Raw genomic sequence first — 27,161 nt, forward strand, 5'->3', positions numbered from 1 at the left:
TCTCCTTTGTGACTGGGTGCTCCATGCTTTGGTTCCTGAGTGACTAGTAGTTAGATGACAGTAGATTTGCTTGTGAAATTGCTTGTCCTCCTATGATGTGCAGTGCATGCTTGTTCTCAGCAGGTTATGAGCAAAGGGAAACAGAAGACAGACACAATGAAACCCCCAGAGGTGGTGGAGCTCAACCAGCTCCTGTCCTGGGTTGCAGTGCGAGCGGCAGCACAGGTCAGTCACCGGGACTGCTCCATCGCACACAGCTGCACTCCTGTCTTACTGTCCACCAGAATAGCCCCAATTCCCGTCAGCATTCCCAGTTACTATTCCCAAGATCGAAAGCTGGTGATCCAGTCATCCAAACAGTGTTACATAAACTCTATACAAGTTAACCATGGTGCATTTTCATGGCAATTTGTGCAGTTTTGCCATGCTTTTCCTGGGGTTATGCTGTGCGTTCACTGTACTTTAACATGCTTTATCATGCTGTTTAATATTCTTTACACTTGGCTATGCTTCTACTATGGAAAATTGTATAAAACCATTAGAAAAAACACACCAAAAAATACATAGATATAGATTATTTCTATGGTTTTATAATAAGCAAAATATGATTAAAAAATTACAGTATTATTGACTTTGTGATGACTCCATTTCTAATATTCGCCAAGGCAAAATCTACCTTTGTGCTAAATAACATGCTTATGTCATATCTGCTGTGTTAAACTGAGATGTGCTTGTTAGATCACACAGTGCTAGTTTGATTTGGTACGCTGGAAATGTGTCTCTGTGTTGTTGACTTGTTGCCAGGTGAGCGAGGCCAGTGTCCAGCGTGCCCTGCTGACGGGAGGGAGCTGCGATGAAACCAAACCTCTAGTGCGCTCCACCCTCCGCCACCTCCCTGACTTCACACTCAACGATCTGCTGGCCTCGTACACAGACTTCCAGCCCGGTACAGCACCAGAGACTGTTACTTCAGTGTAATCTGCACCTGTAAATGTTACACAGTTAGCACTTGGGAATTATTTAAAGGGGGTCCCAGCGGCTCACCTTCTCTATACTGTAAATCTATGATGAATGTAACAGCTGTTGGTTTCTTTTTACTGCTTTGCAGACAGCATCATTAGCATGTCTGTCTTCTGCGAGCAATGATTGTCTCCAATCTCCCCAGCAGTCCTGTTTTCTTGTTTTCTTTATGTATTCATTCACTGTGTGTGTGTGTGTGTGCTGGATGATTCCCAGGAGAGTACAAGGAGATCTTCAGGGATCTGCTGGGGCCCAGTCAAGATGAGAGGGAGGCGTGCTCGGGGGACTGCAAGAGCAGTGAGAGTTCTGGAGGGCTTACCTGGAGCCACATTGTCCGCTACCTCCAACACCTCCTCCAGCTCTACAGTGTCAGCACACTCCCAGGTACCGCGCCACTCTGCACACACTGCAGGACAGCAGGGGGGTCAGGCTGGGCTCTTCATACTACACATGTGGCCGTTCCAAAGCGTATTCATGTGACATCATTCAATTGCCAGCTTTTGTAGGAGTGTGACGTCAACAAATAAAGAGCCTTGCCAAGCTTTGAATTCAGAGCTCCCCGGCAAACAACAGCCATGTTTAATCTGTAGAACAAAAACAAAATGATTTAATGAAATCTATCATCAAAAGTAAATGGCTAAACAGAAAACACTGTGGTTCCTTTGTGGGTCACTCAGAAATGATAAATGAGGGTGTAAATCAGAGAAGCATTGTGCATGTTGTCTGTATATTTTGTGTGTATTTAGCTGGAACACCAAGGCTAAAATGCTTTAGAAGTGTTAGAAAGTGTCTGCTACAACACTAAAATGAAGCTGAGCTATTCCTTGATTGCATGATGAGTCTCACCTGTTTGTTCCTCTGTGCAGTGGATTCCCCATGTGAAGACAGAATGTGCAGCTCAGTGTTGGACACCGGGCTGGCCTTGAGGCTGGCTCACCTGCACAGCTTCCTCTGCACTCACCTGTCTACATACCAAGCCCAGTGCAGCTCTGCAGAGCCCCCCTCAGAGCTACTGCAGAAGAGTCCTGCACAGGTACTGTACGCATCAGTGCTTAACACACCAAGCCCAGTGCAGCTCTCCCCCTCAGAGCTACTGCAGAAGAGTCCTGCAGAGGTACTGTACACATCAGTGCTTAACACACCAAGCCCAGTGCAGCTCTCCCCCTCAGAGCTACTGCAGAAGAGTCCTGCAGAGGTACTGTACACATCAGTGCTTAACACACCAAGCCCAGTGCAGCTCTCCCCCTCAGAGCTACTGCAGAAGAGTCCTGAGAGGTACTGTACACATCAGTGCTTAACACACCAAGCCCAGTGCAGCTCTCCCCCTCAGAGCTACTGCAGAAGAGTCCTGCAGAGGTACTGTACACATCAGTGCTTAACACACCAAGCCCAGTGCAGCTCTCCCCCTCAGAGCTACTGCAGAAGAGTCCTGCAGAGGTACTGTACACATCAGTGCTTAACACACCAAGCCCAGTGCAGCTCTCCCCCTCAGAGCTACTGCAGAAGAGTCCTGCAGAGGTACTGTACACATCAGTGCTTAACACACCAAGCCCAGTGCAGCTCTCCCCCTCAGAGCTACTGCAGAAGAGTCCTGCAGAGGTACTGTACACATCAGTGCTTAACACACCAAGCCCAGTGCAGCTCTCCCCCTCAGAGCTACTGCAGAAGAGTCCTGCAGAGGTACTGTACACATCAGTGCTTTACATCGTTCAGCCACTGTCATCACACACGCAGGCACAGAGGGGCAGGACAACACCAGCAAACTGCTCATAGACAGGCAGACTTCAAAAAACAAATCATTCGTTTAAGCATCAGCTACTTTTTAAGGTTATGGCATCGTTTGCATTGTCATTATTTGTTTGGTTTCTGCATTGTAAAAAGTGTACACTGTGGGGCCTATTGACAACGCTTCATGTTTGCTATTATTATTTCTTTTTTTTTCAAAAGAAGGAAAATATATTTTAAAGTTACAGAATAATCGCAGTGTTATCCAGGATTATCATTTTCAGTCTGTAGATCGATTGACAGGAGCCAGCCCAGGTGTTAGCACTCTGAGAAGCGTGACCAAAGGGCTGAGAACATCCCACCCTGCCATACTCTCCTGTATGGACTATAGCCTTAGTTAATAATGACAAACAAAGCAGGACAAGATTTACCTGCAACACCTGCCCCCCCAGACCAGCCTTATAATGAGCACCCACCTACCCACCCATATAATACCTACCCTGCCCCCAGACCAGCCTTATACCTAGCACCCACCTACCCACCCATATAATACCTGAGCTGCCCCCCCAGACCAGCCTTATACTGAGCATCCACCTACCCACCCATATAATACCTGAGCTGCCTCCCCAGACCAGCCTTATACTGAGCATCCACCTACCCACCCATATAATACCTGAGCTGCTCCCCAGACCAGCCTTATACTGAGCACCCACCTACCCACCCATATAATACCTGAGCTGCCTCCCCAGACCAGCCTTATACTGAGCACCCACCTACCCACCCATATAATACCTGAGCTGCCCCCAGACCAGCCTTATACTGAGCACCCACCTACCCACCCATATAATACCTGAGCTGCCTCCCCAGACCAGCCTTATACTGAGCATCCACCTACCCACCCATATAATACCTACCCTGCCCCCAGACCAGCCTTATACTGAGCACCCACCTACCCACCCATATAATACCTACCCTGCCCCCAGACCAGCCTTATACTGAGCACCCACCTACCCACCCATATAATACCTACCCTGCCCCCAGACCAGCCTTATACTGAGCACCCACCTACCCACCCATATAATACCTACCCTGCCCCCAGACCAGCCTTATACTGAGCACCCACCTACCCACCCATATAATACCTGAGCTGCCTCCCCAGACCAGCCTTATACTGAGCACCCACCTACCCACCCATATAATACCTACCCTGCCTCCAGACCAGCCTTATACTGAGCACCCACCTACCCACCCATATAATACCTACCCTGCCCCCAGACCAGCCTTATACTGAGCACCCACCTACCCACCCATATAATACCTACCCTGCCCCCAGACCAGCCTTATACTGAGCACCCACCTACCCACCCATATAATACCTACCCTGCCCCCAGACCAGCCTTATACTGAGCACCCACCTACCCACCCATATAATACCTACCCTGCCCCCAGACCAGCCTTATACTGAGCACCCACCCATATAATACCTGAGCTGCCCCCCCAGACCAGCCTTATACTGAGCACCCACCTACCCACCCATATAATACCTGAGCTGCCTCCCCAGACCAGCCTTATACTGAGCATCCACCTACCCTCCCATATAATACCTACCCTGCCTCCAGACCAGCCTTATACTGAGCACCCACCTACCCACCCATATAATACCTGAGCTGCCCCCCCAGACCAGCCTTATACTGAGCACCCACCTACCCACCCATATAATACCTGAGCTGCCTCCCCAGACCAGCCTTATACTGAGCATCCACCTACCCACCCATATAATACCTACCCTGCCCCCAGACCAGCCTTATACTGAGCACCCACCTACCCACCCATATAATACCTACCCTGCCCCCAGACCAGCCTTATACTGAGCACCCACCTACCCACCCATATAATACCTACCCTGCCCCCAGACCAGCCTTATACTGAGCACCCACCTACCCACCCATATAATACCTGAGCTGCCCCCCCAGACCAGCCTTATACTGAGCACCCACCTACCCACCCATATAATACCTACCCTGCCCCCAGACCAGCCTTATACTGAGCACCCACCTACCCACCCATATAATACCTGAGCTGCCCCCCCAGACCAGCCTTATACTGAGCACCCACCTACCCTCCCATATAATACCTACCCTGCCCCCAGACCAGCCTTATACTGAGCATCCACCTACCCTCCCATATAATACCTGAGCTGCCCCCCCAGACCAGCCTTATACTGAGCACCCACCTACCCACCCATATAATACCTGAGCTGCCCCCCAGACCAGCCTTATACTGAGCACCCACCTACCCACCCATATAATACCTGAGCTGCCCCCCCAGACCAGCCTTATACTGAGCACCCACCTACCCTCCCATATAATACCTACCCTGCCCCCAGACCAGCCTTATACTGAGCACCCACCTACCCACCCATATAATACCTGAGCTGCCCCCCCAGACCAGCCTTATACTGAGCACCCACCTACCCACCCATATAATACCTACCCTGCCCCCAGACCAGCCTTATACTGAGCACCCACCTACCCACCCATATAATACCTGAGCTGCCCCCCCAGACCAGCCTTATACTGAGCACCCACCTACCCACCCATATAATACCTGAGCTGCCCCCCCAGACCAGCCTTATACTGAGCACCCACCTACCCACCCATATAATACCTACCCTGCCCCCAGACCAGCCTTATACTGAGCACCCACCTACCCACCCATATAATACCTGAGCTGCCCCCCCAGACCAGCCTTATACTGAGCACCCACCTACCCACCCATATAATACCTACCCTGCCTCCAGACCAGCCTTATACCTAGCACCCACCTACCCACCCATATAATACCTACCCTGCCCCCAGACCAGCCTTATACTGAGCACCCACCTACCCACCCATATAATACCTGAGCTGCCTCCCCAGACCAGCCTTATACTGAGCACCCACCTACCCACCCATATAATACCTACCCTGCCCCCAGACCAGCCTTATACTGAGCACCCACCCATATAATACCTGAGCTGCCCCCCCAGACCAGCCTTATACTGAGCACCCACCTACCCACCCATATAATACCTACCCTGCCCCCAGACCAGCCTTATACTGAGCACCCACCTACCCACCCATATAATACCTGAGCTGCCTCCCCAGACCAGCCTTATACTGAGCACCCACCTACCCACCCATATAATACCTACCCTGCCTCCAGACCAGCCTTATACTGAGCACCCACCTACCCACCCATATAATACCTACCCTGCCCCCAGACCAGCCTTATACTGAGCACCCACCTACCCACCCATATAATACCTGAGCTGCCTCCCCAGACCAGCCTTATACTGAGCATCCACCTACCCTCCCATATAATACCTACCCTGCCCCCAGACCAGCCTTATACTGAGCACCCACCCATATAATACCTGAGCTGCCCCCCCAGACCAGCCTTATACTGAGCACCCACCTACCCACCCATATAATACCTACCCTGCCCCCAGACCAGCCTTATACTGAGCACCCACCTACCCACCCATATAATACCTGAGCTGCCCCCCCAGACCAGCCTTATACTGAGCACCCACCTACCCACCCATATAATACCTACCCTGCCCCCAGACCAGCCTTATACTGAGCACCCACCTACCCACCCATATAATACCTGAGCTGCCCCCCCAGACCAGCCTTATACTGAGCACCCACCTACCCACCCATATAATACCTGAGCTGCCCCCCAGACCAGCCTTATACTGAGCACCCACCTACCCACCCATATAATACCTGAGCTGCCCCCCAGACCAGCCTTATACTGAGCACCCACCTACCCACCCATATAATACCTGAGCTGCCCCCCCAGACCAGCCTTATACTGAGCACCCACCTACCCTCCCATATAATACCTACCCTGCCCCCAGACCAGCCTTATACTGAGCACCCACCTACCCACCCATATAATACCTACCCTGCCCCCAGACCAGCCTTATACTGAGCACCCACCCATATAATACCTGAGCTGCCCCCCCAGACCAGCCTTATACTGAGCACCCACCTACCCACCCATATAATACCTGAGCTGCCCCCCCAGACCAGCCTTATACTGAGCACCCACCTACCCACCCATATAATACCTACCCTGCCCCCAGACCAGCCTTATACTGAGCACCCACCTACCCACCCATATAATACCTGAGCTGCCCCCCCAGACCAGCCTTATACTGAGCACCCACCTACCCACCCATATAATACCTACCCTGCCCCCAGACCAGCCTTATACTGAGCATCCACCTACCCTCCCATATAATACCTACCCTGCCCCCAGACCAGCCTTATACTGAGCACCCACCTACCCACCCATATAATACCTGAGCTGCCCCCCCAGACCAGCCTTATACTGAGCATCCACCTACCCTCCCATATAATACCTACCCTGCCCCCAGACCAGCCTTATACTGAGCACCCACCCATATAATACCTGAGCTGCCCCCCCAGACCAGCCTTATACTGAGCACCCACCTACCCACCCATATAATACCTGAGCTGCCCCCCAGACCAGCCTTATACTGAGCACCCACCTACCCACCCATATAACACCTGAGCTGCCTCCCCAGACCAGCCTTATACTGAGCACCCACCTACCCACCCATATAATACCTGAGCTGCCTCCCCAGACCAGCCTTATACTGAGCACCCACCTACCCACCCATATAATACCTGAGCTGCCCCCCAGACCAGCCTTATACTGAGCACCCACCTACCCACCCATATAGTACCACTTTCCACTCAGCAGCCTATCAACACTTCATCAGCACTGTAACACATGAGGTCTTTTATTGTAAAAAAAACATCTAGTGCTGTATGCAATTTTGTCGCTGCACCAGCTGGAGTAGATCTGTCACTACTACACCTGCAGAATGGGTACACTTGGGAGACTGTTTGAAACACTTCACATCTCACAACTGCTTGAAGTGCACATCCAGTGTGTGGTTGTTCTTTACTGATTGAAGATGATTGAGGCGCTCTGCTTACCTCTCAGCCCCAGGCAGCAGCAGGTGAAGGACTGGAGGAGCAGCTTGCTGACGCTGTGGACAGAGACCAGCCCGCGCTCCTCTTTGCCACCAGCACAGAGGAGAGGGAGCTGTGTGTACAGTGGTACACACCAGCACTGGAGAGGAGCCACACACAGCCAATGGTAACAAAGCATGGCTGACGATCAATTCACGTTATTTTATGTTAATAGTATGGAATTATTTTGCAAAAAAATAAAAAAATGAAGAAACCAGCATTTGCCTATTATGGACTAAACAGTAGCGGATCATATTTTATGACTGGGTGTTTGAAGTTGTGGCTGATTGTCTTTCTATACATTAATATGCATTGATGTATAGTAAATTACATGATTATTCATATACAGAAGATTTGCAAAGATTATGAAGTGTTACGGCGTGTATGATATGTTGATTTTTTTTGTGGTGTGACTTTGTATTAATGTTTGTATTTACATAAAGATTTGAATAAAAACACTTAACTGATAATACTTTCTGCAAACAGATGTGTGTTGCTTTTTTAATTATCTGCACTGTTCTTCAATGGAAAAACACTTCTAATAATACAATTATTATTACAGCATTGTTATTGAAAAAACAACCATTTAAACATATACACATGGGTACATGTCTTGCAAGTAAACTCTTCAGTTCAGTGGCATGAACGTCCTTCTCTTCTCTTCCAGGTGCTTCTGCTGTATGCCTACAACACCAAGCCTGTCACTGCGACCAGCTCCCCAAAAGCCAGACTCACTGAGCTCAGCTGTGGACACAAGTGGATCCCGCTGCTCGGGTAAGGCGCCCTCTGGTGGTGCCTGCACCACACTTTATATAATAGTTTTAGCAGGGCACTAGAAACCAACGCCCCTTAAGTCAGCAAACCAGAGCGTACTTTAGAATTAAGGAAACGCCTAGTTGATTTGTACTTATGAGTACGTTTACTCAAAATCATCTAAAGGCTGGTTCATGCAGCCCTCTCTAAGGGTGTCTAGGCTCTCCAGTCGTGCGTCTGTCTGCTGATCCCATGGAGACTGGTCTCCGGAGTTGAATTTTCTCACCTCTAGCTGGTTGCCTCGCACAACTGTCTCCCGGTGGTCCCAAGACTGGAATACGAACCAGTCTTTACTCTAACCAAGTTTGAAAATACCCCCAGTGTAACTTCAGCATCGAATTGTTACTTTCTCTGAACCATGTGTATATTGTATTTCATGATGTCCAACACAATTGCATTGACTGTAGATATTGAAATTTACTGCAATGTCTAAATAAGTTTTGGTGCCACGGCATTTTCCTTGACAACACATCCCCACTACCCCTGCCCTCTCTCTGTGCCCCTTCCCTGACTCACCCTGCCCTCTCTCTTTGCCCCTTCTGTGACTCACCCTTCCCTGACTCCCCCTGCCCTCACTCTCTGTGCCCCTTCCCTGACTCCCCCTGCCCTCTCTCTCTGTGCCTCTTCCCTGACTCCCCCTGCCCTCTCTGTGCCCCTTCCCTGACTCCCCCTGCCCTCACTCTCTGTGCCCCTTCCCTGACTCCCCCTGCCCTCTCTCTCTGTGCCTCTTCCCTGACTCCCCCTGCCCTCTCTGTGCCCCTTCCCTGACTTCCCCTGCCTCTGTGTCCCCCCAGGCTGCAGTCCCTTCATGAGAAGCTATGCTCAGTGCGGGTGGAGGCAGAGCTCTCTATGCACCACACCGCCCGAGCCGAGAAGAAGAACCGCCCTCGGACCCTCGAAAAGGAGCGGCCCCACAACTCCCAGCTCCAGGTACCCGAGGGGCCTGTCAGTCCGTCTGTAGAAGCACCGTGTGTTCATTCATTGTGTTGCACAGATCAGAGATCACCATCCCAGATAAGAACCATTACAGGGTGTGCGAGGTCCAGGCATTGGGAGGGTGCTCCACCGAGCCACCCCAGCACCATTTCTTGTAGCCTCTAGTAGGTTCACAGCAAAGTATTGACAGCACACAGCTCTGCTTTGTTCAAGTGACTGTTCTTATTGAAGATATACTAATTTGCCACAGTTTAAAAAAAGTTTGATCACATTTCAGAAGGCTGTGAAATGTCTGCTTTTGTATTTGTGTTTTGAATCCCGAGCTTCAGCAGACCTCGGAGAGCTGTGTCAAGCATGTTTAAATAGGGGTGGGAGGAGCATATGTCTCTAGCGCTACAACTGGAAACAAGCAGGGCTGCCAACCAGCTTAGCTTTTGAAAACAGAGAGAACAGACAGCTAAGCCACAGTCTAGAAGACCTCAGGGAATAGGATTTGAGTGTGCATTTTTAATGTGAATGTGGGAGACTGCAGCTTTCATCTTCCATCTTTCTCCTTGACTCTACAGGACCAGGTGAAGCTGTGCTGTGAACACGTGAAGTCCCTGCTCCTGTCTCCTTCAGAGCCACAAGAGCAAGAGCTCACTGAGGTGGGAACACATCCCTGTCAAAGCCTGCCATTGACTCACTGAGTGTGCAGTCCAGACACTGTAGAACAGTGCTATAGACACTGGCCAGGGGATCCAGGGTTCAACTCTCCACATCCCTGTCACAGCCTGCCACTGAATCACTGAGTGTGCAGTCCACTGTAGAACAGTGCTATAGACACTGGCCAGGGGATCCAGGGTTCAACTCTCCACATCCCTGTCACAGCCTGCCACTGACTCACTGAGTGTGCAGTCCACTGTAGAACAGTGCTATAGATACTGGCTATGATATAAAACATGCTCTAATGACTAATTGATAACTAGCTTTGAGAATCTAGCCCCCATGTTTTTAATTTAGACTAAAGACAGGAGGTTTTCTTGTGAGTAAGTCAGTAATGCCTTGGTGTTTCCTCTCTTGCAGCTCCCCTTCGAGTGGAGCCTGCAGTCCCTCTGTGATCTGGAGCGGATCTTCGACCCGGCGCACAGCTGCCTGCTGACAGGGGGCAGCGTCTTCGACTGGATCACAGCCCTGCTCACATGAGCCGCTGGAACACACATTACCTTATTTATATTCTTCTTACCTTTTCTGTTTAATGAAAATAAACAAAATCATTTTACCACCTATAGACCTTTTTTAGTTTTTTATTGTGAGCTGAGTGGTTTTAAAGCAATATTGTGGTGTCTCTGATTCTTCAAGAGAGTCTTTTTTTTTTTTTTGTTATCCTTGTATGATCTTCTGTTCAACAAGAAGATTATATATATATATATATATATATATATATATATATATTGTATACCGTAAAGAAAAAACAAACAGATATATAAAAAGCGTTTTAGTGAACTTAGAAAGTAGGGGTCGCTGAAGCACAATGAGGTGCACCCAGCCGCTGAAGCGTTCCTATGGGCTGATCATGTGAATCCAGCCCGCTCTGATGTACTGTGGGAGCTGCTGGGTTAGGGTTAGGGTTATGCTGTACTGTGGGGGTAGCTGGGTTAGGGTTAGGGTTAGGGTTATGCTGTACTGTGGGGGTAGCTGGGTTAGGGTTAGGGTTAGGGTTATGCTGTACTGTGGGAGGCGCTGGGTTAGGGTTAGGGTTATGCTGTACTGTGAGAGCCGCTGAGTTAGGGTTAGGGTTATGCTGTACTGTGGGAGCCGCTGGGTTAGGGTTAGGGTTAGGGTTATGCTGTACTGTGGGAGCTGCTGGGTTAGGGTTAGGGTTATGCTGTACTGTGGGAGGCGCTGGGTTAGGGTTAGGGTTATGCTGTACTGTGGGAGGCGCTGGGTTAGGGTTAGGGTTATGCTGTACTGTGGGGGTAGCTGGGTTAGGGTTAGGGTTATGTTGTACTGTGGGAGCTGCTGGGTTAGGGTTAGGGTTAGGGCTATGTTGTACTGTGGGAGCCGCTGGGTTAGGGTTAGGGTTATGCTGTACTGTGGGAGGCGCTGAGTTAGGGTTAGAGTTATGCTGTACTGTGGGAGCCGCTGGGTTAGGGTTAGGGTTATGTTGTACTGTGGGAGACGCTGGGTTAGGGTTAGGGTTAGGGTTTACTGTGGGAGGCGCTGGGTTAGGGTTAGGGTTATGCTGTACTGTGGGAGGCGCTGAGTTAGGGTTAGGGTTATGCTGTACTGTGGGGGTAGCTGGGTTAGGGTTAGGGTTAGAGTTATACTGTACTGTGGGAGGCGCTGAGTTAGGGTTAGGGTTATGCTGTACTGTGGGAGCCGCTGGGTTAGGGTTAGGGTTAGAGTTATACTGTACTGTGGGAGGCGCTGGGTTAGGGTTAGGGTTATGCTGTACTGTGGGAGGCGCTGGGTTAGGGTTAGGGTTATGCTGTACTGTGGGGGTAGCTGGGTTAGGGTTAGGGTTATGCTGTACTGTGGGAGCCGCTGGGTTAGGGTTAGGGTTATGCTGTACTGTGGGAGGTGCTGGGGACCCTACACACCAGCTGCTCTGTGCAGGTTTCCAGTTTCATCCAGACACTGCTGACACTGATACTGCTGAGGCACTGGGAATATTGAGAGGTCTACCCTGGTCTGGAACTTGTGAAGGTGATGAAGTAACCAGACACTGTTGGAACTCTTCCTGGTTTGTGTCCTGCAAATTGTTCATTTCACAGAAAACAAATATTATTCCAATGCAAAGTTTACAGCATGTATATATTTATGTGTGTATTTGTTGTATAATACGTTGTGAATCTGACTATCTGAAATGGTATGATTAGATAATAGCCAAGCCTTAAATTATAACAGTCTCACTGTTGTTCTTATACTTGTCACCCTATTGACTGGGTTGACAGACCCCAATAGATTTACTTGTTTTACTACCTCATGTTACTTTTATAAGTTCCATGAAGTCAGCAGTAAGTAAATGTATAAGCAAGTAATTTAAATAACAATCTTTTTACTTAGTTGTAAGAAATACTGGTAAATAAATATGGCTTTAGCATGGGATCTTTACATTGAAAATCAGATTACACAGGATAAAGAGTTGAATTTTGAAACAAAACAAAAGAAAGTGTGGCAGATGTTTCTGTTCAAGAGTGCACAGAACCCTGATGATCCAGGAGGAAGAGAATCAGTAGAGAGGAAACTGTGACTTCCCTGAAGGGGTTAAATAGGGATTGGCTTTGAGGAAGAGACACATATCCCTCCAAAAATGAAACGCCTTGCAGACTTACAAACCAATACAAAGACTTACAAACCAATAAGACTTACACTGAGACTTACAAACCAATACAAAGACTTACACTGAGACTTACAAACCAATACAAACTTACAAACCAATAAGACTTACACTGAGACTTACAAACCAATACAAAGACTTACAATGACACACACACCATTACAAAGACTTACGAACCAATACAAAGACTTACAATGAGACTTACAAACCAATACAAAGACTTACAATGACACACACACCATTACAAAGACCTACAAACCAATACAAAGACTTACAATGACACACACGCCATTACAAAGACTTACGAACCAATACAAAGACTTACAATGAGACTTACAAACCAATACAAAGACTTACGAACCAATACAAAGACTTACAATGAGACTTACAAACCAATACAAAGACTTACAATGACACACACACCATTACAAAGACTTAAGAACCAATACAAAGACTTACAATGAGACTTACAAACCAATACAAAGACTTACAATGACACACACCATTACAAAGACTTACGAACCAATACAAAGACTTACAATGAGACTTACAAACCAATACAAAGACTTACAAACCAATACAAATACTTACACTGAGACTTACAAACCAATACAAAGACTTACAATGACACACACCATTACAAAGACTTACGAACCAATACAAAGACTTACAAACCAATAAAAGACTTACACTGAGACTTACAAACCAATACAAAGACTTATAATGACACACACACCAATTCAGACTTACAAACCAATACAAAGACTTACAATGAGACTTACAAACCAATACAAAGACTTACAATGAGACACACCAATACAAAGACTTACAATGAGACTTACACACCAATACAAAGACTTACAATGACACACTTACACACCAATACAAAGACTTACAATGACACACTTACACACCAATACAAAGACTTACAAACCAATACAAAGACTTACAATGACAGACTTAAAAAACAATACAAATACTACAAACCAATACAAACACATGTCAATACTAACCAGTTTTGTCCAGGGACCCTTTTTGGATGACGATGGCAAGGCTGTAATAATAAATAAAAGAAGGAAATAAATACGTTTTAAAAAAAATCATCCATATAAAAATTAATGAATAGAAATGTGCTGCATTCTTTTGATACTAATGGTGATAATGGGAGTCCCTCTTGGCATATGCACAACGTTTATATATATATATATATATATATATATATATATATATATATATATATATATATATATATATATGCATTTTGTATATAGTGTTCTACAAGTACGTGTTAGAATGTGTTATCCTTACGTAATCCGCAAAGAATGTGTTATATATTGAGGTGATTGTACAGTACCGTATTCAATTTTCAAGAGCAACTCACAATTCGAACCGCGTTCTTCGTTTCTCTGGTATGTTCTGGCCCTGCCGGGCTGCCGTAGCGACGGTTGCTGTGGAGCCGACGGGCGCGGAAATTGCTGCGAGGGGGACGAGCGCCGAAACACAGTACATACCGGGGCTAAAGACTTCAAAACACACCGGGAATTTAACAACGAAACCGGACAGGCACGCCACCCCGGAGAGAGTAGCAGAAGAAGGCGACAGACGAGCTCGAGTGAACTATAGCCGGTGAGTGTGAGCCCTCACAGCCGCGCACAGCCCCTGACGGAGTTAGTGCTTCTTGTTGGTGTAAATAAAGAATAAGCAGGAATACAGTAACCAACACTCACAGGACTGTTCAAGACTCGGTTAGTGCAAGACACTTGTTTCAGCAGGACACGACCCTGCAGAGGACAACATCTTCTGTTAAAGTACGTGTGCATTATAACCTTAAAAAAGTTCGAATAAATATATGTAAACAATGTGTAACTTGATATTTACAACAATGACAGCTGTTTCCGTGTTAGTCATATACTTTTTATTCTAGTGAGTGTCGCAACAATCAAAAAATACATACCAGTCTAGGCTGTAGTTGCTGGGTGTAATTCTGAAGTTGCTGGGTGTAATTCTGAAGTTGCTGGGTGTAATTCTGAAGTTGCTGGGTGTAATTCTGAAGTTGCTGGGTGTAATTCTGTTGCACAGAGTTGAGTCCTGTCAAGTTGCCTACACGACAGTGACGTGAAACACAGGCAGATAGATACTAGTGCTAGCAAACAGACTGATTCTGGGTTAGAAGGATTGCGCTGTTGCCTGCAGGTGATATCACTGTACTGTGCTGTGTCTCTGCTGTTGTTGCGCATCTTGCTAGTTCTGACACAGTAGACAGTGATGCATTGTGTATTCGGTGCCGACCCGGTACTGATGCCACACACATTGGCTCATTGAATGGATGTTTTCCAATGCACGGATCACTGCTCTATGGGTTTGTGTGGAAGAAGGTGGGGTTACGAGTGTATCAGTCAGTCAACGCATGGGATCTTGCTTGAATTTCCAGGAGCTGCCATGGAGGAGAGTATCCGGTTGGTGTCGTCTGGGGACGATATAAAGATCTGGAACTCGTCGTCGATGACCGTAGTGGATCAGTTCAACCCCCATGCCACCACTCACCCTGTCTCCAGAGTCTGCTGGAGCAGCAACAATATCCTTCACACACTGAGGCAGTGGTTAATTAAATAGGTCATTAGATAGTAACAGTACATTTAGAAAGCTAAGTGATTTATTGTATGAAACCACAAGGTGGTTATGCATGTAGGGACTAACAACAGAGCACTGGAATCTGAACTCACACACATTTGACCAAACCAGACACAGCACATTTCTGTAATCTGAGCAAGGAAAAATGAATAGCTGTGTGATATGCATCCCAACGGCATGCACTCTGGGCAGTGATGGATCTAAATCCAGTAGCCCTTTATAGTAACTCTATAGTAATCCAGCACATTAGTTCATACAATTGAATTTACAGTACCCCTAGGAGAAAATCTTGCCCGTACAGATCCTAGCTTCATATTACTGAATAAATAGCTGTGCCATTTGTATTGTGTAAACTGCAAGGCTTAAATGTGCTCCTAATGAAAAGTTCCATCATCAGTCTTCAATAGCAGAGCACATTAATATGAGTGATGCTGGAGTTTGTGTGTACAGTTAGGACCTTTGCTGTCTTTTATGGAAGCTGACATGGGTCGGTGATTGTGTTGAAAACAGACACATGTTCATACATTTAAAATGATAGTGAAGATGGTGGGAATTTTCCTGTGTGATTTGCCTGATGAAATGAGATATAAGGGATCAGTTGCCTGTGTTGCAATGGCCTTGACTCCTGGCTCACATCATTTCCTGGTCAGCGCCTGTGCTAGTGGGGATAAAATTGTGGTATCGAGCTGCAAGTCCTCCCCAGTCCCTGTTCTGGACCTTGCTGAAGGGGTGAGTACATCATACAGTACACTGTACTAACATCTTACCCTCCGCTATTACATTGGAATCGACCAATAAATACAATACAAATGTGTTGAAATGCGTTTGTTTATTTAGCATGGAATTCTGGGTCGTGTTTTCTTCTCAGTACATTTCTGTGAGGTTGCTGGATTTTATATAAGGAGTATCTTTGTCTTTTTACTGGATTTCAGCAAAGGCAGACCTGTGTCAATTTAAATTCCACGTCCCAGTTCATTGTGAGCGGTGGCCTTGACAACACCGTCAACATCTGGGATCTGAAGTCTAAGAAGCTGCACCGTTCCCTCAAGGTAAAGTCAATACAGCAGTGTTAAAAACCCTTCAGCAAACACACTGCTATTGAGCTGCTTGTGCACTGTGTGCAGAGTGGGGTTCAGGAGCCGCTTGTGCACAGAGTGGGGTTCAGGAGCCGCTTGCGCGCAGAGTGGGGTTCAGGAGCCGCTTGTGCACAGAGTGGGGTTCAGGAGCCGCTTGTGCACAGAGTGGGGTTCAGGAGCCGCTTGTGCACAGAGTGGGGTTCAGGAGCCGCTTGTGCACAGAGTGGGGTTCAGGAGCCGCTTGTGCACAGAGTGGGGTTCAGGAGCCGCTTGTGCACAGAGTGGGGTTCAGGAGCCGCTTGTGCAGAGAGGGCTTCAGGAGCCGCTTGCGCAGAGAGGGGTTCAGGGTTACATCCTGCCTGACAATAACCTGGACCTGCTTCATTTGCTGGAGCTCGGGGGAAGCTGTGCTGTCAGCGTGTTAAACCCCCATGCCAATCCAGTCATGTTTTACATGCGGTTTGTTTTCAAGTGGTGTGCACTGAGTTGAGTTGTACACAAACTTGTGCATGGAGGGGTGTCTGGTTCCATTGCTTTTTTCATATGCTTAAGCAAATTACACTACCAGTATTGTTTACATGTCAACAGAAATATTTTTTGCTGTGGTTTTGTACTGTATGTTAGTTGTTGTTAATTACATATATTGATCTTAATGTAACACATTGTACCTTTTCTGTGGTAAATCATTTGTCACTAGTTATTTGGTAACTGAAGTGCATTTGTTAGGAATCAAGTTGCTTAGAACAGGATTCACATAATCCTGTAAACCAGCTGTACTTCAAACATGGAAAGACACATAGCTGTTTGTTTAATTATACCTACAGTATAACTTACTCTGCACTCAATCAGCAAAAAAATAATAAAAAGGTAAACTAAGATACAAGTTGCCAAAATGTCAAGTAATGTCGTGATTTACACTGAAACATTTGTCTACTTTCCCTTTTTTTTACTTTACAATGCTCTGTGGATTTTAACTGCAAATGCCGTGACACTTGCACTGCTGTGTTGTCTTCATGCTCTCAGTCTGGTCTGGTTGCTCTGTTGCTAAATGGTGCTGTTTGACCCTTCTCATCAGGATCACAAGGATGTGGTTACCTGTGTGTCCTTCAATGGAAACGATAGCTACATTGCTTCTGGGTCAACAAGTGGTGAAATTATTTTGCACAGCATTACCACCAACCTGTCCAGCACTCCTTTTGGTCATGGGAGCACACAGGTAAGTCCTTTACCCCTATTTGTATTTGGGGAGGGGGAGTAAAAGGGAGGTTCTACATGACAAGTCAACAACTATGTATAACAAGAGAATATTAATATACATGATGTGTTACAGGAAGAGAAAAATGATGTGTGATCCAAACTTTTAAAAGAGAAGGCAATGTGTTTAAAATGAAAACGCTGCGATACGGACAACATGGTGTTCTTTACCACTTTTAAAACAATTATTCTATTGAAGTAAATCATGTTGTTGTGTTGTGTAGCCTATCCAGGATTTGAGATACTCGTCTGTGAAGAAGTCCCTGATGGGCAGTGTGTCTGACAGTGGCACAGTGGTTCTGTGGGACGCCAACACTCAGAAACCCCAGCACACCTTCGAAAGCGCTCACAAGGCTCCAGCCTGCGGGCTGTGCTTCTCGCCCGCTAACGAGCTGCTGTTTGTCACCGTGGGTTTGGATAAGAGGATCATCTGCTATGACACTTCCAGCAAGAAGTAAGTGCTCTTCAATGAGGGCAGCGCTCTGGGGCAAATGCTTTGGCTGCAATAAGGATAGTTTTTGCATTTTCATTCCCTTCAAAGGCCTGAATGTTCATGAAGGTGATATTTTGTAGTAAAAGGAAGTTATTTAACCCTTTAAGGTGTAAGGGACATATGTGTCCCACAAATAAAAATGATGCCAATGTTTTTATTTTTGCAATGAGGTGCACGGAACAGAGAGATGATACCTAACTTCCCTTCCTCCTTTGGAACTGTCTTCCAATCGCTGTCGCTCCTATGAGAATTTCTGTGTGGCACACAGATAGAGAGGTTTCAGCTGCAGGGCCTGGAAAGCCATTCTTGTAAATGGTTGTTAAGGTGTGAAGAATGTGCGTGTCTGTCCTCCTCAGGGTCCTGCGAGGCATGGTGGCAGAGTCCCCCCTCACTGCGATAGACTTCATGCCTGACGGAGCCGTCCTGGCGGTGGGCTCGTCCCGAGGGAAGATCTACCTGTACGATCTCAGGATGCTGACGTCTCCAGTGAAGACTGTGTCCGCCCACAAGACGTCGGTGCAGTGCCTAAAATTTCAACACTCCCCCTCCCAGACCAAGGCGAGTCTCTGCAGCTCCCTGTTAACTGCTGGGAACATCTCTCTCCTCTCTGTGCCTTTTATATATTTCATAAATCTATTGTACCATTTGTGTATGTTCACACAATAAGTATTACACAACGCTTGTATGGTCCTTATCTTCACACAGTTGACTAATTCATGTGTTATTGAGCGTATCAGGATCTTGGGATATCAGAAGATGCCTGTCATTCTATCTTTGTATAAATGTATGTCACAATTGATTGCAAGTCAAGGTGATCTACTTTTTCATGTTACTTAATCTTGCATTTGCCACTGGAGGGTGATGTTAATAACATAAGTACTATGCATTACATCTAGTGTTCAGCTTGTTTACTGTCTAATAAACTATATTTACAAAATCACAGTATAATTTCCAGTGCTGACACATGCAGAAGGATGTTGAGATTGAAGTGCTGTTTTAAGTGGAGTTATCTTTCCTATACTACAATAGTCTGCAGTTTTGAGTTGACTTCTCTTTTTTTTACTTGTATACATGTCTGCAACCTTGTAATATTTCAAATGGACCACACACTCAAGTGTTACATCCACACACTCAATAGAAATAGTATGCCTGTGGTGCTAACCAGGGATGGAAACAAGACTCCTATTGCATAGCAGTTTCATCCATTCCAGGTTTTAATACAAGCTTGATTAACCAGTGTGTATGTAACAGGTTCAGGAATTGGAATAAAACTGCCCTGCAATGGGAGTCTTATTTCCATCCCTGGTCTTAACTGTTATATGTCCCCCTTGTTTTTACAGTCAAGTAGCAAAACTTCTGCAAGCAAGTCCTCCACTACTCTGTCTGCCAGCACCTATAAGAGAGCTACAGTCCAGAGCAGCACAAGAGAGGCGCTCCAGAAACCAGCAGCACCAGCAGCCCAGCACACATTCGGGGCACCGGCAGCCGGGGAGAGAGGAGACGGAAGGCAAGATAACTCAGGTTGGGAAAATCTGTCTGTCTGCCTTACTCTCTGTGCAGGAGTGTTGTTTTGAATCATGTAATTGCTCATGTCTGCATTGGGAATTGCAGCTCATTGAGGCTAAGATTATGAAATTGAATTAGATTCTTTGTGTACCGTGCAGTTTTATGCCTTGCTCACCTGACCTATTCCACCTTTGCTTGTTTCCAATATCTTATAGCAGAAATGCCTCGCAGCACCAGCCTGGATGTCTTCCCATCAAAAGAGACGGACAGTCTGAAGAGCATTAACCACCTCCCCAGCTTGGAAAAATTCGACAACGTGGGGAGAAACAGCCTGAGTGACGTGCTTTCTCCAGTGCGAGACGGTAAGGCACCAAAACTGCTGGTTTCTGGAGCATCGATATTACACTGGCGCTGTCACTTGGCATTAGGGCTAGCTTATTTTAAAATACTTTGGCTTAGTAGAGCAAAAATATATATATTTTTTTAGGGACCGCTATAAAACCTGATATACCTGCTATGTAAAGCTATTACAAACCACAGTGACTTTTTTCTGAGGTTCTCTATAGTACAAAGCCTGCATCCCAGAACACTAACTGAAGATTATCATTATTTACTTTCTTTCTTTTTAGATTATACCACACAGAAAGGAAGTGGAGACTGCTCGAAAGGAGATGGTACGTCATTACAATCGACAAGGCTTTTATAAAATCTTTGAAATGTAAAGTACATTCCTAAGAAACTGCATGCTAAATTGTTCTTCACCCTGTCCTGCTTGTGACTGCCAGCATACTATTCGTCCCCAGTGCAATGCCTGGTTAATTGCTGTGTTTGTGCCACTTCCTCTGTTTCTCAGGGCTGGATTTCCTCTCCCAGTTCACCAGCGGACTGCCTGCCCGCAGAGCTCCTCTGGGGACCCCCGGGGTGCAGACCAGCCCTTTCAACATGTTCGGGGACTCCCCGCAGCCAGTCCGAGAGGAGGAAGAGGAGCCCAAACCAGTGCGGGCACAACTGGGACTCCAGGACACCAAGCCGGTACTGCACACCTCCACAACATCCACCTGTTCACATCCACCTTTACTGTGTCAAACAACCATCTAGAGAACCACTGATCAGGGCTTGAAACTCGCACTAGCCCTGCACCCAGACCTTGCCTTTCAGGACGTTGCGTTTAGGTGTATTGTTGAAATGACCGTGTGCCAGGAGTTTGAACAATCAGGCCTCTACTAAATCTGCCCTGACCCAATCGCATTTCACATCATGCACGTCACATCTGACTCAATTTCTTTAAAATTTGAAGGCAGTTCTGAAACCAGGACTGGGTGCAAATTACTTTTATCAGCACAAGTTATTGAGAGTATCAGATTCTGGGGGTGCATGGAGGCAGCTGTCAGTCTGTCTGCTTATATGTCAAAGTTACAGTTTAACAGTGAATGTAGGTTTAATATACTTTTTCATATTACCAATAGCTCTAATTTTGTATTTACAGCATGACAGGGGATGCTTGTTGCATATTTAACTGGTGCATTTCTGAACACGTTTATGCACAAAGTGAAAACAAATTTAACCTGAGTCAACAGCCCTATCTGTGTTCATTCTGCATGTGGCTGCTACTGTTTAATTCATGTATTCCCTAAGACCCCTCTTACAAATCAGGACATTTGGTCTCTGGGTTCTCTAATTTTAAATATTAGAAAATACATTCCTGCAGGTGTGAAACAGGGTGCTCATAGCTGCAGCATAATGTATTTGATTAATACAGTAAGCAGGAGTATGGCAATGCCTGCAAACTGACTTTCTGATGTGTGTTCAATCCAAGATTTCCAAGGGAAGCAGCTCCGCCACAGAGCCAGTGAGCATGAACACTCCAGGGATGCTGCGCAGCTTTAAATCTCCAGATATGAGAGGGAAGGATGTCCAGACAAAGCTGCAGTACGAATCTCCAGTGAACGGAGCCCTGCCTTCTGTACCAAGTGAGTAGGAACCAGGGCCACTGGATTACCACTTTAACCTGCACACAGTGCTGCATTACCCCCTCCGTTAACCTGCCGGTGAAATAATAATTTAGATTTAAAGACAAAATATGAAATAAACCGTGCTAGAGGATGTGTGATGGTGTTCCAAATGAACCCGGATTCTTTGTTTGCCCCTCAAGTTTTGAGCCCAAGCCCGGGGGTCTCTGCTGCTGGAGTGGCTTCCTCGTTGTCGGAGAGGATTGCCGATACCATTGGGAGTGATGGCAGCAGTGCGCCTCTGACCTCCATTCAGATCCACTTCATCAGGAACATGATCCAGGAGACGCTGGAAGACTTCAGGTACAGGACCTGGCAATGCAGACCCTTTCCTGAAACACATAGCACATGCCTTTTCACATGGGCTAAATATTCAGAAAAGTAGTATGCAGTACTTGCGTCCCCTTATAAAGGTTTACCATGATATTTTTGCAGTTTTCCCATGCTTTTCCCAGTGCTTCTTGCCATGTTTTTTAATATGCTATTCTTTACAGTGCTTACCTGTGCTTTACCATGCTTTTACTATGCTTTATTTACACTTGTCCAATTACTTTAAATGTATTTATTTATTTTAATTCATGGACGTTTTGCCACTAATAAGATCTGCAAAGTCTGTTTCTTGACCACAGTATTCTTACCCTTGCTTTTTGACCAAATCTGTTTCTTGTTGTCTTTTTCAGTGCCTTGACATGTTCTATTTATTATAGGGGCTTTGGAAATGTAATTAAATTGTAAAATCAAAGTGCCATACAGGCAGACAGTAACAAACTGAACAGGGCAGCAGTGTGGAGTAGTGGTTAGGGCTTTGGACTCTTGACCGGAGGGTTGTGGATTTAATCCCAAGTGGAGGACACTGGTGCTGTAGCCTTGAGCAAGGTGCTTTACCTAGATTGCTCCAGTAAAAACCCAACTGTATGAATGGGTAATTGTATGTAAAAATGATGTGATATTTTGTAACAAATGTAAGTAGCCCTGGATAAGGACGTCTGCTAAGAAATGAATAATAATAATAATAACACTAATTCCACTGGGTGGCACCATTGCCCAGCAGATGATATAAAGCTAAGGGGGCACAAACTACAATTAAAAGTGTGATTTTTGTAGTGAAGTATTCTGATATACTTGTCTATTTGATATACTTAGAAAAAATTCTGTTACATTTTTTGTGTGTGATTGAAAGTGTGATTATGTGGTGATGCATTGCTATGTACTTTTATTTTGTAAGAAGCAGTTTTTATGAAATGTTCTGCATGCTTCCAGTTTGCCAGTATTCAAATGTTTCAATCTCTTCCATAACATAAAATAAAGGTTGGCTGACATTTGTTCATTTTTCCTAACTTTTCTTAAACTGCCCTTTGGTTTTATGCTTTGGGATATGGGTTAGAAGTGTGTGATGTGTTCAGAAATGTTAATGTGTGTTCCTGTTGTGTTTTTTTTTTTTTTTGGTTCTCTTTAGAGAGTCCTGTCACAGGGATATTGTGAACCTGCAGGTGGAGATGATCAGGCAGTTCTACATACAGCTGGTACGTGTGGATCTCCTGTGTGCATGAATGTTTGTGTCTACATACAGCTGGTACGTGTGGATCTCCTGTGTGCATGAATGTTTGTGTCTACATACAGCTGGTACGTGTGGATCTCCTGTGTGCATGAATGTTTGTGTCTACATACAGCTGGTACCTGTGGATCTCCTGTGTGCATGAATGTTTGGGTCTACATACAGCTGGTACGTGTGGATCTCCTGTGTGCATGAATGTTTGGGTCTACATACAGGGATTAATAATTCTGTTGAATTAAGTTCCTTTTTTTACCTGATTTAAAAAAAAAAAAAAAAGTTTAATACTTTTCATAAAAGTGTGAAGTTACAAACCCGCTTTGAGTATTATGTTTTCTTTTATGTGACAGTGCATGCTGGTATTAGGGGTATGGTCAATTACACGTATTGTATATGTGTCGTTTCTGGGAGCACTTTGGGTGGGCATGAGGCTTTTAAAGTGCGACACTCGACGGGGTCAACTAAACACATTCACTTTCTTAAAATCATGTTTTTTTCTTTTTTTTTTTATAATTTAAAAAAAAAACACAATACCTTGTTAATGCAGTTCTCCATGTCTTTAGCATTTGACGCTTATGGCAATATAAGATGTACTTGAATGTCCTAAGGCTGTTGTTTTGATTGTCTTGAGAGATTGTGTGGTTTCTAAATCCTCTTAATAGTTTCATGACATTTAACTGCATTACGAAGCCTTTCCTGTTTTGTTTTTGCAGAATGAAATCCACTCTCTGATTGAAAGGTACTCCGTTACCGACGTGCTAGTGGCAGAAATTGAAAAGCTGAAAGAGGAAAACAAAAAACTCCGGACCAATTTCTGAAAGCTGCCCCTTTGTGCCAGCAGGGCTGTGCTCGGCTAGTGCCAGCATAGCCATGGAGGATATTTCTGTGTGAACAGACATGCGTGTTTTCAGAGGCCCTGCCTAGTGCTGGGGTGGGGTGAGTGAAGAGATTGACAAGCTTCTTTATAAAGGAGCGCTGCCCCTGTGAAGGGAGCTGACTGCTCTCAGGAGAGATCTCTCTCCTCTGTGGTAAAACACATGGTGCCTTGATATATTATAACGTATCATTCAGTTTAGGACTCTGTCCCTTAACAGAGTGAGCTTTGTCATGTTCCTAAAGCTTCAGAAGACTCTCCGTGCTGTTACCTGTGTTTGGGTAGAGTCCCTGGTTTGCAGGAAGCTGTGCAGATTGTCTTAACCAGTACCCCTCTCTACCTCTATAACTCGAGTTCTGCAGTAACTCTTCCCTCCTATACCTCACTCAAGCATACCTTCTGTATTTTGTAAGCAGATGTTTATACCAATTTCCATGGACTCGACAGTCCTCTTAACGTGTTCAGCGTGTCCTTTATAAAGGGATGGAGAGTCGGGTCAGGACTGGTCTGGTGGGGGCTTTGTGGAAAAAAGTACTTTACTATAGCCCCTCGTCACGTCACATCTGCCAGTTTATTGAACATTGCATTGAAAGCAAAGTGGATATTGTTCTAAAACAATTTGTTGTCTCCTTTAATTAAAATGGTAATGTATTTACACAGATAGAAACGCAAAGTGAAGCCTAATCGTCTGCTTTGAATTGACACTCGGTAGAGCAGGAGTTCACATTTCTTAATGCTTTACTGTGTAGTGTTAAAGAAACCCTGTGCAGACCACACCTTTGTTTTTGTGTGTGGGGATGTTCTTATCAGCAGGTTTTAAAAGCTCCTTTCTAAATGCTCTCACCCCCTCATTACAAACCGTTTCAATTGCAGACATGTTACAGTAGAGCAGAGGTGGCCAGCCCAGGTCCCGGAGAGCCACAGTCCAGCAGGCTTTATAGGTAACCCTGAAATCATCCACTTCTGAACAATATAAGTTGCTGATCAATTTAGCAAGTTAGTGTTCAATTAAATCAGGAGTGGTAGGCTCTGGTCCACGAGAGCTGCATTTGCTTCAAATTATCTCTAAATTACATCCTTGAGCAAATTACTACTTAAATTGAAAGAATTACTGCTATTACCTAGTCAGAATTATCAGATACTGATGATTTAAAGGGTATATAAGGACCTTTTATTGTGTTACATGTTCCCATGTGTTGCTACAACTGTTTACGTAAGGTGTGTGTATTGTTTTAATTTTTTTAAAAAAAATTTTTACATTTTGACAACTTGTATTGCTATCATCCTCCTGCTCACTGGTAAATCCATCTCAGTTACATATGTGAGCAGGAGGATGATGGGAAATGTAGTTCTGAGAGGTCAATGCTGGTACATGGGAAGCCATCTTGAGGCAGGGAATGCAATTTAAAAGTTTAAAAAAAGTGGTCAAAATGTAAAAAAATTAAAAAATTAAAACAATACACACATCTTCCGTAAACAGTTGTAGCAACACATGGGAACATGAAACACAGTCAAATAAAAAGGTCCATATGTACCTTTTAAGGGTTACCTATAAAAACCTGCTGGATTGTGGCTCTACAGGACCAGGGTTGACCACCCCTGGTCTAGAGGTGCAAAGAAATAAACTTTATGCAAGCAATTCCTAAACTCCTCAGTGATGCATAGTACTCTGTAGCTGATTGTGGATACAGACAGGCCTGTAAAAAAAACATGGGCTGTTTGCAGACCAATATCCACATCATTGGCCAGGGGGTAGAATAAATCTATCTATTTAAACAAATACATCTGACTGTTGCTTCTAAAAATCTAAATTGGTTTATTTCTTTTGACAACTGAAAAGCTTGCAATACAACTAACATTAAAATGAAAGCAATAAATTCCAGATACTGACTGCTTGATATTCAGGAGGAGGCTTATGAAGTGCTGCTGCTGTGCTCAGAAGTTGTCTTGAGGTACCAATGCACTCAGTAGATACCCGTGCAGACCATGGTCCTGGAGCATGTTTCTTCATGGGCCAGTGAGGCTGTCTGGGGAAGTTTTTAAATGTATTCATCAGTGGAAACTTTCTGATTCATTACCGGGCTAACTGGAGGGACATGTAAGTGACTGAGGGTTTGAAACCTAGATGATCTTAATGCTTAATTTAACAAGAGGTTACAGATTAAAACAACACATTTATTAACATTAAGAAGCTATGTTGAGCACTGAAAGTATTAAGAGCTCTGAAAGTTCATTGCACTTGCATGGTTCAGTTTTAAAGCCTGGGTGCGCAGAGAACACATAATGGAGTGGAGTCTCTGTCATTTCATCAGCTTTGCTGCAGCTTTCTTTTGTATTTCAAACCAGAAATGCCTTGGCTTGTAGAATCAGCACAACTTGTAAATGTTAACTATATTTGTACCTTCTGTATAGATGTGTAAAGAATAAAAAGTGAGCTCTATCTGAAATGTTGATTTTTATTGTGTGTGTGTGCGTGTGTGCTTGAAAAGCATTCTCAAGGTTAGTATACATTGTGGAAATGGTCAGTACATGTTTTGCATGCTAGAAGATGCTATCTGGCTAATGTGGAATTTCACGGACTGTAATTGAAATAGAAGCTGTTCACCAGCAAGTCGCAGATTGAAGCCTTAATGTTGGGTTATTGGATTTATTGATGTGCACCACTCATCACACTCCTAGTACCAATCACAGAGAGCAACCAACAGCAAACAGTGCGTTGATTTGTTTTCTCTGGCACGGCTTTCATGTTAAGTCATATGTCCATATCAAATGAAGTTAATATACATTTCAACATAGATCTGCAAGTATTAAATGTCGGCTTTTCCCATTAACCTGAGGGGGGTTTACCGGACACGGACACATCAGCCTATTTTTTGTTCTTTTTACATGGTTCCTGTCT

At 45.3% G+C, this 27,161-nt stretch overlaps 2 protein-coding genes across 9 annotated transcripts in view; both read left to right on the plus strand.

The window, feature by feature from the left end:
* The window catches only part of LOC117419646 (cilia- and flagella-associated protein 54-like), a 62,040-nt gene extending 51,238 nt beyond the window's left edge, over positions 1 to 10,802 (plus strand). For 4 of the 6 annotated variants that reach the window (XM_058985507.1, XM_058985511.1, XM_058985510.1 and 1 more), the window contains exons 61-69: positions 121 to 225; positions 805 to 946; positions 1,237 to 1,404; positions 1,887 to 2,053; positions 7,768 to 7,923; positions 8,464 to 8,570; positions 9,404 to 9,539; positions 10,112 to 10,192; positions 10,611 to 10,802. In XM_058985507.1, coding sequence (XP_058841490.1) covers positions 121 to 225; positions 805 to 946; positions 1,237 to 1,404; positions 1,887 to 2,053; positions 7,768 to 7,923; positions 8,464 to 8,570; positions 9,404 to 9,539; positions 10,112 to 10,192; positions 10,611 to 10,730 — 1,182 coding nt within the window. In that variant the 3' untranslated portion in view covers positions 10,731 to 10,802. The remainder of the gene's footprint in view (positions 1 to 120; positions 226 to 804; positions 947 to 1,236; positions 1,405 to 1,886; positions 2,054 to 7,767; positions 7,924 to 8,463; positions 8,571 to 9,403; positions 9,540 to 10,111; positions 10,193 to 10,610) is intronic. The other 2 variants (XM_058985508.1, XM_058985512.1) reach the window with 2 other exon arrangements.
* A 3,423-nt stretch (positions 10,803 to 14,225) lies between these two features.
* Positions 14,226 to 26,695, plus strand: LOC117419588 (protein NEDD1-like). Of its 3 annotated transcripts, none has more exons than XM_058985513.1 (15): positions 14,226 to 14,675; positions 15,299 to 15,442; positions 16,133 to 16,227; positions 16,431 to 16,547; positions 17,650 to 17,790; positions 18,053 to 18,282; positions 18,678 to 18,879; positions 19,662 to 19,842; positions 20,043 to 20,189; positions 20,457 to 20,501; positions 20,681 to 20,859; positions 21,644 to 21,797; positions 21,980 to 22,139; positions 23,293 to 23,359; positions 24,102 to 26,695. In XM_058985513.1, the coding sequence occupies exons 2-15, from the start codon at positions 15,307 to 15,309 to the stop codon at positions 24,204 to 24,206; spliced, it is 1,959 nt and encodes a 652-aa protein (XP_058841496.1). In that variant the 5' UTR covers positions 14,226 to 14,675; positions 15,299 to 15,306; the 3' UTR covers positions 24,207 to 26,695. The 3 variants fall into 3 exon arrangements, with proteins under 3 accessions (XP_058841496.1, XP_058841498.1, XP_058841497.1); XM_058985515.1 differs by having other exon boundaries at positions 20,046 to 20,189; XM_058985514.1 differs by having other exon boundaries at positions 14,226 to 14,493.
* Positions 26,696 to 27,161: the final 466 nt, after the last annotated feature.

Source organism: Acipenser ruthenus, chromosome 14 (assembly GCF_902713425.1).
Source record: "Acipenser ruthenus chromosome 14, fAciRut3.2 maternal haplotype, whole genome shotgun sequence".
Classification (NCBI taxonomy): domain Eukaryota; kingdom Metazoa; phylum Chordata; class Actinopteri; order Acipenseriformes; family Acipenseridae; genus Acipenser; species Acipenser ruthenus.

Bases quoted from the DNA above. Each gene is read 5' to 3' on its own strand.
- LOC117419588 (XM_058985513.1), top strand. From the start codon at position 15,307: ATGGAGGAGAGTATCCGGTTGGTGTCGTCTGGGGACGATATAAAGATC. The intron at 20,502-20,680 runs GTACGTCATTAC...TCTGTTTCTCAG, and splicing joins AGACTGCTCGAAAGGAGATG to GGCTGGATTTCCTCTCCCAG. The intron at 22,140-23,292 runs GTACAGGACCTG...GGTTCTCTTTAG, and splicing joins GAGACGCTGGAAGACTTCAG to AGAGTCCTGTCACAGGGATA.